This window comes from Ambystoma mexicanum, chromosome 3q (genome assembly GCF_040938575.1).
Source record: "Ambystoma mexicanum isolate Mex_15411 chromosome 3q, UKY_AmexF1_1, whole genome shotgun sequence".
NCBI classification, from domain to species: Eukaryota; Metazoa; Chordata; class Amphibia; order Caudata; family Ambystomatidae; genus Ambystoma; species Ambystoma mexicanum.
In genome coordinates, this window is record NC_090926.1 from 296,001,099 (window position 1) to 296,013,127 (window position 12,029).

Sequence of the window (12,029 nt, forward strand, 5' to 3'; positions counted from 1 at the left end):
CCATTCACCAAGGCACTTCCCCATTCCCATTTTTGCCCTTATAGGGCTCAATGGGAATGGGGAAGGAGCTAATTACGGTACGGCAAATTGCTGTAGCGTAATTAGCACCAAGGTCCCTTTGCGGGCCCGTTCCTTAACGGCTGGTAAAACCAGCCATTGAGGTCGGGTCCCGCAAAGGGACCTCGTAGTAAGGCGGTAAGGGTTTACCGGTACCAGTGCCCTTACCGGTATCGCTAAACCCTTACCGCATTCCGTGTAATGAGGCCCAATGACTTTTAGAAATGTGCGTCATGCGGTGAAGGACTTGTGGTGAGTGCAACACCGCCTCTGGGTACTCTAGGTATTGTGCAATTCTATTTGGGTAACTTGATGCTTTAAAGCCCCAACACTTCGCAGCAGAGTGGTTGATCTGCGCAGAGGATGTCTCGAGGATGGGTTAAGGGCAGGGTCGGACTGGGCCATACAATTGTCTCGGGCACCAATGAAAAAGTGGCCCACAGTTGCAAATGGCAGATCATTCCTTTTGTGACACTGTTTGAATAGTACCCAAGGGGGAGTTTTTTGATAAAAGGTGATGCAAACTGTACATTTTAAAGTATATTTACTCAGCAACACTGGTCAAAACTACTAGCCGCATAGTAAAGTAACTCATCAAACTGGCCCAGAATGTCCAAAAAAGTGGCCCACTTTGACACAAAAAAATGGGCCACACACCAGCATTTTTCGTTTTTGTTTTTCGGGCATGGGCCTATTGCCCTATAGGCCAGTCCGAGCCTGGTTAAGGGGTTTAGTTGTGGTTTGTTTGATGGCCTGTGGCTCTGTCATTGCCACATCTGATGTGAGATTGCTTTGCAGATTGCATGAGCGGTAGCATAGGATAAATGAGGTGGGGGTACTAAGCACCTATTTGTATGATCTGTCTCATACTCTCACTTCTTGTGAGTGCAATTATTTAGGATTATGTAATCTGCAGGGCAGACCCCAAGCACTGACAGACTAGAGCGAGTTGGCTCTGGTTCTCTGCTGATGTGTGAGAGTGTGATAGGGCTAAAGAGGAAAGCTTAGTCATGGTTTGGTTACTGTTAATGTGCTAATGGCTCAGCTTGTGGTGGCCAACTGTGGAGGCTTAGGGCCTCATCAGAAGTTGGGTGGTGCAGTAAAAAAGTGGCAGTAATAGTGTTACTGGCGCATTACTACACCGCCCAATCACAGGTTTGGGGGAAAGTCGGAGGATTCACCTCCAGTTCTGAGCTGGAGGTCAATGCGCCAATTTTCCACGCTTTTTCAGCACAATTACTGCAGCGCAATTAGCGCTGTGGTAATTGCGCCAAAATTTGGCCATTGAGTCCTAATGACTAAAACAAAATGGGGACTTACACTGCCACTGCCACTTGTGATCGGCAGTAATACCTCCGGAAGTGGCGGTAATGGTAATTGCACTGGGCATTATTCTGCCAGATTTACTGCCGGGATACCACCCAACTTCTCATGAGGCCCTTAGTGTTTGTATTGTAAGGTGGTAGGAGATGTTAGAGCAGAGTCGGTTATTCCGGGGAATGGGGGAAGATGCATTACAAAGCAAACAACCTGCAACCCTGCACTAACAACATTGCTTCCCACAAGGGGATTGACACTGCCAATCCCTCTATCTCTATCTTTCTTTCTTTCCCTCTCTCTCCTCTCTCAGAACGATACATTGGACCTCATCACGACCCTGGCCGTTCATACCATCCCGCTGCATTACGAGTTCTGCTTGCGGGTTCCTGACAGTCTGCCAGGTCTTACCTTATCAACGGTGCCGGTGCAACCATGCTCCCCACCCCCATTCTGCCCTATCTGGCAGAATGGGGATCGAGAGCCTGGCAATACCAACACCCGTGAATGGGCAATTACCGGCCCATTCAACTCGTAATGGATGGTTATTGCCCAATCGCGCGCGACAGGGCCGGTAGCGAGCATGGCGGTAGCCGTGCCTGCCATACAGGCACGGCTACCGCCATGCTCGTAATGAGGCCCATTGTATGTCATGCTCAACGAGACAGGCATCTGCGAGTCGGCAGATAAGAGGGAAGGGGCAATCTGAACACTCCACTTAGATATCATCAGTTATATGCCAGTGGTAATGGGAGGCAGGAACCTTGTGTTCAGAGAAAGGGCTGCTTCACATGTGGCGCCACAGTCACCTGTTTTGTCTTTCTTAGTATAAGGCATATGATTGAGACTGCCATTTCTAGGGTAAATCAGCATGTCTATGTCGCAGAGCCTACCTTGAACATATGGGATTTGTTTCTGAAATATGGTCATGTCTCCCCTGGCCTGGTGCCCCCACGAGGTGTGAGAAGGCCGGTCACGCTGTGCACTGAGACTGGGGATTAGGGATGGCAGCAGGGGAGCCCACACACACGAGACATGACATGCTGCCTGCTGGTCCTGTCTGTGTATTCTTTGCCTCTTTGTGCCCTTTGGTGTAGATGCATTTGGACAGGCAGGAAGCAAAGTGGTACTTATGATGATGTTAAATGGCAGTAACAAGACGATACTTGTTTGTTTTTGATCGTTATTAATTTTGTTAGGTTGCTAAGAAAGTGGACTAGTTTCGTCAAATGTGGTCCTCACTCGTGTACCCTTGCCTTCAAGTGGCTCACATGTTCTTCACGGTGATAGGATCCTACCTAATAATGACCCCATGAGGATAGTAACATCCAACTCAAAAATGCACGGGGGAGGCACCACACTTTAAACTCTTACCTCTGTCACTGGACCTGCGATTATAAGATGTACAGAACCCGATCAAAAGCTTCAAGCTCAGTCCACACATTGCAATTCCTTCAAAATCAATCACATTGTGAGTCATTGTAACATCAACCAAGTGAAATGCTAGAGGCATGGCCTCATTTTAATAAAGGTGTCGGCCATTATGATGTAGTGGTATTATTAGTCTATGTAAACGAGCAATGTACCCCAAGGTTCCATTCCCTCGCCTGGGCTACATTCACCCAGTCTTTTATTCGCCTCGGCATGCTTGGCAATCTGTCTTCGAGGTTCCGTAATGGCGAGGGGTTGCTCTCTTTGACACAATTACTGTTGTTTCGCACTGGGGATGCTTGGTTCCGGGCCCCAGAGCGCAGTGCAGAGTCCTCTCCTTCTCACAGTGCCCGAGGACAGGTCCTCACATGCCTGGGAACGTTCGCGCCAGGTTCCCGGCTGCAACACGGCAGTGCTCTAGCCCCCATAAGGCTTACTGGTGGTTTTTACGCACTTGTCTCATTTCCTCTCTCCTCTTTCCACACCCTCTGAGTCTTGCCTTGATCTTATTTTTATTTCCCCCTCGCTATCCGCCTCCCCGTCTCATCTCTCCCTGTTTATCTTTCTGATCCCTATCTTCTTTCTGCCTGAATCTTCCCCACACCTTCAGTACTACCTGCTCATTCTCCTTCCCCCTTCTCATATCACCGGTGCAATCTGCAAAGATTCAACACCCCACCTTTTGTTTCTTCATGCATTTCTGCTTCATGTTACTCCTCACTCAGTCTTCTCTGCCTCATCAGCCAACGAGGCAGCCCCTGTTCTCTTTTCTTCACTCTCTTCATCTCTTGATACTCTCTATCCTGCCTCTGTCTTCCAGCCATCTCGTAAACCCTCACAGCCTTGGCTCTCTGTTCACTTTCAGTTGATGCGATGCGCTCTGCGTCGCTTTGAAAGATGCTGGCTTAACTCTAAATCTGAGGGTGACTACAACTCATCCTCATCATATCATATCTTATATGATGAATGCCTTTGTTCTGATAAACAATCCTGTTTTTCTGACCTCCTCTATCACAGTCATCTCATCCACAACATCTTTTTCAAACTCTTTCTCGACTTCTTCCCCCTCGTACTCTTGACCATTCTCTTAACTCTTCTCTATCAGCGTCTGGCTTAGCCTCATTTTCCTCCTCCAAGGTGGCCTCTCTTCACCTTGCAATTAATTGGTCTTCTTCCTCTACACAAACAGTTCTCTCTTCTACTATTTTGCCCTCTGTTACTTCTATCTCGCACTTCACTCAAAGACATCTCTCTTGTGTTGACTCGAGCTCACCCTACTGCTGCACAAACTGACCCCATCCCGTCTGTCCGTATTTCTAAAGTTTACCCGTCTCTTAATTCCTATCTGGTATCTTTCTTTAATATTTGTCTCTTAACCTCCATTTTCCCCTCTTCTTTTAAACATGCCTCCTTCATTCCAAGTCTAAAAAAGCCCTCTGCTGACCCCTCTCTTCCATCAAACGTTTGTCCTATCTCTCTCTCCTACCTCATCTTTCTAAATTACTGGGGTACCTTGTCTATTCCCAAGTCTCCTCTTTCCTGTCTAACAATGCTATTCTCCCTTGGTTTCAATCAGTTGCCCGCCCCATGCATTCAACTAAAACAGCTTGTCTGTCAGTCTTAAATTCCCTGCGCACAGAACCCTAATCTAAGCACTCCTCTTTTCTCATTAAATTACATATTTCTACTGCGTTTGACACTGTCGAGCACTCACTCCTGGTAGCTTCCCTTTCATATTTTGGTATTTCTGCTTCTGTTCTTTGCGGGTTTAGGTTCTATCTGTCTCAAATTACATTTGTCTCATGAGGAGGGACAACCTCTGACTTCTTTTCTCTTGCCCATGGTGTCCCACATGGATCAGTTCTTGGCCCCTTGCTCTTCTTTATCAATACTTCCCTGTTAGCTAAAGTTATTTCGTCCAATGGTCTATCACGTTATTTCTATGCTGACTATACTCAGCCTTTTCTGTCCTCTTGCATACTGGCTATTAAATCCTGGATGTCCTCCCACTATCTCACACTCTTTACTGTTAAAACTGAAGTATTCTTCTTCCCTTCTAACACCATCCCTCCACCTTTACCTCCTTCATCTATACCATTTCCCCCAGCCCAGCTTCCTATCTCATCTTCTGCCCATAATCTGGGACTTTTTACCCTTTAAATACCACATCTCGGTCTCTTCACGTGCCTGTCACTACCATCTATTTAACATTCGAAAAGTCTGCTCTTTCTTGACTTTTGATGCAGCTAAAGTACTGACATCCTCCTTAATTTGTTCACGTTTATTCTATTGTTCAACTACGCTTTTTGGTCTTCCACTTTCTCAGTTTGCCCATTTAAAATCTGTTTTAGAGCCAAAACAAAGACTCGTCGAAATAAAGACAATTTAAACTTTTGAAAATTCCCAAGTCTAAAGAAGGAATGAACTTTGCAGGAGTTCCAGAACTGTTCTAGATAGGTTAAAGAGACAATGGGGGTCATTACGAGGTTGGAGGTAGCCATGGTGCTATTAGCCCCTTGCCGCATTCCGGGTCCGGGTTCCCGATATAGGGATTTACTGGGTCATTCCAATCTTGGAGGACCCAGTAAGTCCCCATTCCGGGTACCATTCCCCATTCCCATTCGAGCCCCCCATAGGGCTCAATGGGAATGGGGATGGAGCTAATAACGGTACCACAATTTACGGTACCATTATTAGCTCTGAAGTCCCTTAACGGGTCCCTTCCATAACGCCTGGTAAAACCAGGTTTTAATGGAGGGACCCGCTAAGGGACCTCGGAATAGGGTGGTAAGGGATTACCGGCACGGTGCCGGTAATCCCTTACCACCTACCTCGTAATGATCCCCAATGTTTTAAACCAACACTTTGGGTCTCATTACACGGAATGCGGTAAACCATGGTGCTACTAGCACCATGGTTGCCGCCGGTACCATACCGGTACCACCATGGAGAAAAGGGGAATTACCACCCCATTCCAAGGTTGGCGGGGCAGTAATTCCCCCTTTCTCCATGGCCCTTCCCCATTTCCATTTTTGCCCCATAGGGCTCAATGGGAATGGGGAAGGAGCTAATTACGGTACCGCAAATTGCGGTACCGTAATTAGCACCAAGGTCCTTTTGCGGGTCCCAACTTTAACGGCTGGTCTACACCAGCCGTTAAGGTCGGGTCCCGCGAAGGGACCTCGTAATAAGGCGGTAAGGGTTTACCGGTACCGGTGCCCTTACCGGTACCAGTAAACCCTTACCGCCTACCGTGTAATGAGGCCCTTTATGTTGCCTATAACAATAAAGTTGCACACATTCTATTCCGGTGTGCTATTTTTACTTACATACTCCAGTCTTCTCCAGCTTTAGTAAGACAACAGGTTGATGTTGTTACATTTTTTGGAAATCCAAAAAACAATCCTATTATTTTCAGAATCATCATTGCGATCATATTACAATTTCATTCCAGGTTCCAGGGTGCAACATTACCTTAGGATAGCACATACTATAGCCAAAACAATTATTAATTAATAATTATGACATTGTAATAATTGAAAAAGAATGTTACAGAAGGAATCCATCAGTTCAACTTTTCAAAGATAGGTATATGACTTCTTAACCATTGCCAATTGGGAAGTGGCGAAGGGGAGAAGGCAGAACAAAGCAAGACAGCTTGTGTGCATGGCACAGAGACTTGTGAACCCTCACAGGATGCCATAGATAGGGTTGTGAAGGTAGTTCTCCAGTGCCAGACATGTATCCTGGAGCCACCATTCATCTTTTGATGATAGTATGTGTGTCGGACGATGCAGTGACTGTGCAGAAAACCCCTTCACTGATGCATCCTGACTCTCCTCTCTTCATTTTCTTTGTAGGCTGGATGAGGAGGTTAGCAGAAGGACTGAATTTGAAAACAGTTTAATCATGTACCATAAGGTGAGATACATACCCAGCAATTATTCTCTTTTCTCTCACTCAAACTCGCTCTTTCATTGTCACTCTCTCTCTCTCTCCCTTCCTCTCTATGCCTCTCTCCCCTTCCTTCTTCCTATCTCTCTCTCTCTCTCTCTGTTCCTTTCCTTGCTGTGCCTTTGCCCTAATCATCCTGTCTTTTCTCCCTATCTGCCTCTTGTTCTTTCTCTTCTTCTTTTCTCCTTTCACCCATTCACCCTGTCTAACTCTCATCCCTATCTCCTTTGGGTTCTCCCTGTCTCCTTCTCTCTCTCCTCCCTTTCTGCTTCCCTCGTGTTCTTCATGTCTCTCTCTCTCTCCTCCCTTGATCCCCCTTGGGTTCTCATCCCTCGCTTAAATCCCGCTTCTTTCCCCTATTTGCCTTGTTTCTTTTTTCCTCTCTCCTCACTTCCTTCCCATATTCTCACTGCCTCTCTCGCATACTACTTCATTTGTCTTTCCTTCATGTTTCCCTTTCTCTCTCTTCTTCCTTTCTCCCTCTTTTGATTTATCCCCCACTCTTCCTTTTCCACCTCCCTGGTCATTGAGCTGAGGCACAAGTTAGGAAATCCCCCTAAGAAGCTTTGCGAGCAAGGGGCTAGAGGGAATCCAAACTCGAGATTTCAGCCTTATTGGAAATTCCATCATATTCCCGAGCTCCAAAGCCCCTGTCTGTCACTGACAACACACTGCTCCCCACCATCCTGCAGCTGACGCATCTCCCATCCCCTTTTTTATAAATGCTGCACATTTTTAATGTGATGCCAAACTCCACCGTCCATCTTTTCTGCTCCTCGTTTCATCATCTAGAATCCCCTGTAGGTTTGCAGCATCACTGCGATCTTGAAGTTCTGATGACTCATAAAAACCTGGTGAGTTCTGGCTGTTGGTGGTGGCGGCAGGAGGGAGGATGTTATTTTGGACTTTGTGATAAGAGTTTGGGGCTTGTTGACAGCAGGGCAGACCTCTGGGTGAAATGAGCAGGGATGCTGGCCCCTGTCCTGACCAATCCCCCGACGAATGCCTGACAAATGCCTTGCACTGGCATTAATGGGCAAAAGTCCCAGCAGGCCAACGAGCGTGCACCTGAGCATTTTAGAGTGAGGTTTGTGGCATTTCCCAGCCTGCTAACAAATGTGCTAAATTACATGAAATAGGTCACTGCGATCCTTACATTTTAAGCTTCCCTCCCACTGAACGTTAAGTTCCTGCCTCCCATAAGCCTTAGCAGGTTATGATAATGGGCCTCATTACGACCCAGGCGGTAAGTTACCGCCTGGGTCGTACCTTTACCACCATGGCGTAAACTATGTTTACGCCATGGTGGTTGGCGGACTTACCGCCCCATTCCGAGGTTGGCGGGGCGATAAGTCCCCAATCCCCATTTACCCTGCCCCATTCCCATTTTTGCCCCATAGGGCATAATGGGAGTGGGGAAGGCGTTAATTACGCCACCGTAAATTACGGTGGCGTAATTAACAACAAGGTCCCTTAGCGCCATGGATTTTAACACATGCTAAAAGCAGGTTTTAAATCCTCCATGGCGCTAAGGGACCTCGGAATCAGGCGGTAAGGGTCGGCGCTGTTTACGCCGCCGTAAACCCCTTACCGCCTGGGTCCTAATGAGGCCCAATGTCTGGGATTCCACCCATTTTCCTCATCTGCCAATTTGCATATGCTTGTTTTTGTTCCTCATGGAGTACAGTGTATCCATTTGAGACAGATAGAGAAGAGAGAGTGAGGGAGACATAGATAGCCCTCTTTCAAGCGGTCAAGCAGTGAGTCAACCCACTACCCAACCCTGCCATATGACACTCCACCGAAAAATCCACCACCATCAACACCTTCTTCATCGACAAAATCAGCAAGAGTCACTAGCACATAGATGCCAGCTCTGCATCCACAGGCCCACCTGAAGTGCCTCCTCGCAAAATCTTCACACCCTGGACAATATTAAAGACACTCTCGACAGAGGACCTTGTTCAAAACCCTGGCTGCCCTGAAAGTCACATCGTATACAGATGACATCCTCCCAGCATCCATCCTCAAGACCCTCCCTGCAGAAGCTCTCCTTCCTTACCTGGAGATCATCAACAGCTCCCTAACTCAGGGCAACTTCCCATCAACCCTAAAAACAGGACAAATCCTCCCTCTATTAAAGAAACCCACTCTGGATCCCAAAGATTTGGGTAACTATCGCCCCATCACCCATCTTCCCTTCATAGTTAAGACCATCGAGAATGTGTTAGCCGCAAAACTGCAGCAACACATCAACACCAACAATCTTCTCCAAACCTACCAATCTGTATTCAGACCCAGATGCAGCAAGGCGGCAGCAACCATACAGGTGTTCTACGATGCCCTCAACATCCTTAACAATGGTAACCCCTGCGTCCTAGTTCTACTCTACCTCTCTGCCGCTTTCGACACAGTAGACCACCAGATACTTACAGACACCCTACATCAGTGCCTGGGGATCTGCAACCTTGTCCTACACTGGTTACAAGTCCTACTTCCCCAACTGCAAGCAGTTTGCTCAGATGGATACTTCTAGATCAGCAATGCTACCCTTCACCTATGGAGTCCCGCTGAGCTCCATCCTCCCACCCGTGATGTTCAATCTATACATGGAGCCGCTGGGAACCCTCCTAGTCACACACAACATCCACATCCACAATAAATAGGCTGGCGACACACAGCTATGCCTCAAGATGGATTTCCTCAAGGACATCCATAGGCTCAAAACCTGCCTCTCGCTGATCCAGTCGTGGATGTCCAGCGCATACTTGAAGCACAACCCCTGCAAGACCGAATTCCTACTCCCAACCAATAACAACGAATACCCAGACATACAGGGCCTCATTACATGGATGGCGGTAATGGTTAACTGTCACCGTTAATGGTAACGGTGACCGTTAACCATTACCGCCTTACTACGAGGTCCCTTAGCGGGTTGGTGCTTTAACGCCTGCTTTTTGCAGGCGTTAAAAACCAACCCGCTAACGGACCTTGGTGCTAATTACGGCATCGCAAAATTGCGGTGCCGTAATTAGCACCTTCCCCATTCCCATTATGCCCTATGGGGCAAAAATGGGAATGGGGAAGGGCAGTGGTGGAAGGGGGAATTACCGCCCTGCCAACCTTGGAATGGGGCGGTAATTCCCCCTTACACCAAGGCGGTGCCGGTATTTTACCGGCATGGACCAAGGTGCTAATAGCACCTTGGTCCATGTGCTAATACCGCCATCCGTGTAATGAGGCCCACAGACCTGGCTATCAACGATGAACTCTGTGGGCTTTACACCCAAGCTCCCCTCCTGCACCAAGTCCCTTGGGTTCCGCATCAACAAACACCGCTCCTTCAAGACACACAGTTAATAAAATGTAGACAGCTTGGTGTCAGCTCTCCCTCCTGCGAAAAGTCAAGCCCTACCTCCCAACGGACAGCTTTAGATCCACCATTCAAGAACTGGTCCTATCCCACTTGGATGGGGGCAATACACTCCTCGAAGGCCTCCCCTCATCCTCCCTTGTGTCCCTGAGAAGTTTCCTACACATGGCTGCACACCTCATCCAGGGTCTACACAGATACAACCACATCACCCCCGCCCTCATTGACCTTCACTGGATCCCACTGCAGGCACAAATTACCTTAAAGTCTTGCTGCATCATCGTTAATATTTTCCAATGTACAACAGATTACCCCTCCCTTACCTCCACTACTCTTCGCAGTGAAACTCTTCAAATGCTATATTCAATTTAGCATTATATAGTGCAGAAACACTTATTACAGAAATATAAATGTATTCATGATGTTTCCACATAGTCAAACAAAACCAAGTTAAGGTATTCATTAATACAACATTGACTTAATACAAAGATTAATTCAGTTACAATAGTAGAATATACAAACATTACACATAAAAACATTACATATAAAAACATTTGTGTCATAGAGTTAGTATGTGATGTGGTTTGATTATTTCTAACACATCCGTTTTTTAAAAATTTCAGTTCTTCTTCTATTCCTGTTTTATATTTGATTTCGATAAAAAAACATGTGAAAGATCCTCAGTGTCCACGTATTATACATGGGACGCCTCAATGGAACTGGAAGACAGCTGGTCATTCAAGTTGTCTTATTTGTGCACACGTGTTTCAGCCCTTTTGTCTGAATACGTATCTTCAAATGTTTCTGACAGGTGTCTTCCTTCAGGACAGTAACGACTTCTTAAATATGGGACGGGATCGATGAATCCCGCTGTTTTCAAATTAACACACTACAATACAAAAAGTAGAGTAAAACTTGGTTAGACTGTGAGAGTTTCTGGAGTGAACAACACAATCATATTTTTGGAAGTTTCTCTCTCGAGTAATCGCCACTGACCTTATTCTTGGAAGGAGTGGAGATGAGCACAGTGAACCAATTTCTTCTTTCTACCAGTAAAGTTCACCTGAGTGGGAAACAAATGGCCTACATTTACTGCATTGTATTCCAATAAAGGTTATAGAGACTGCTTTATTTCAATCGACTTGTTGTCACTAACTTCAATAAAGGAGGCACTTCTTCGTTAAGCTGCTCACCATAGCTTCTTCAGATATAATTGTAATTCTCACAGAACGTTTATGTTGGTCTCGCCATTATTCACCTATAAATCTAGAGAATATTGTATTAGTCATATAGATCTTCCTTTTATACTCCTATCACTGCAAAGAGAAAATTAATTTTCCATGCAAACTGATTTATCCAACAAATCTATAGGTCAACGTGTTTCAAGCCACCGTGTATCTCATCACCTCTTCAAGGAGTCTCTCTTCCTCAATACCTAGGCCATCACGCTTCCCCCTCGCGCTACCTGACTCGCTAGATGCCACCCACCCCTTTACTCCCCACAACCCAGTACAGCTGGACCCCACCTATGTGCCCCTCTTTATCCTATCCCGCTGTATAAAACGATTCTATTTTTACCACTGAAAAGCACTCCGTTATGTTTCTGTATTTGTGTAGACATGGTGTAAGCTCCGTTGCTTCTCAAAGCGAGGTCTGCAATCAATAAATACCATAAAAATTATAATAATAAGAGAGAGAGAGAGAGAGAGAGAGAGAGACAGAGAGAGAGAGGGAGAGAGAGAGAGAGAAGGAGAGAGAAGAAGGAGAGAGAGAGAGATAGAAGGAGAGAGAGAGAGAGGGAGAATGAGAGAGACAGACAGAGAGACCAGAGAGAGAGAGAGAGAGAGAGAGAGAGAGGGAGAGAGAGATGGCGTTGGGAGTTAGAGAAATGGCACTG

At 46.5% G+C, this 12,029-nt stretch overlaps 1 protein-coding gene across 1 annotated transcript in view; it reads left to right on the top strand.

Annotated features, from left to right (window-relative positions):
* Positions 1–12,029, top strand: part of LOC138582483 (peripherin-like) — a 115,713-nt gene that overhangs the window by 17,282 nt on the left and 86,402 nt on the right. Inside the window, exon 2 of the mRNA XM_069653809.1 lies at positions 6,666–6,726. Within this exon, the coding sequence (XP_069509910.1) occupies positions 6,666–6,726 (61 nt within the window). The remainder of the gene's footprint in view (positions 1–6,665; positions 6,727–12,029) is intronic.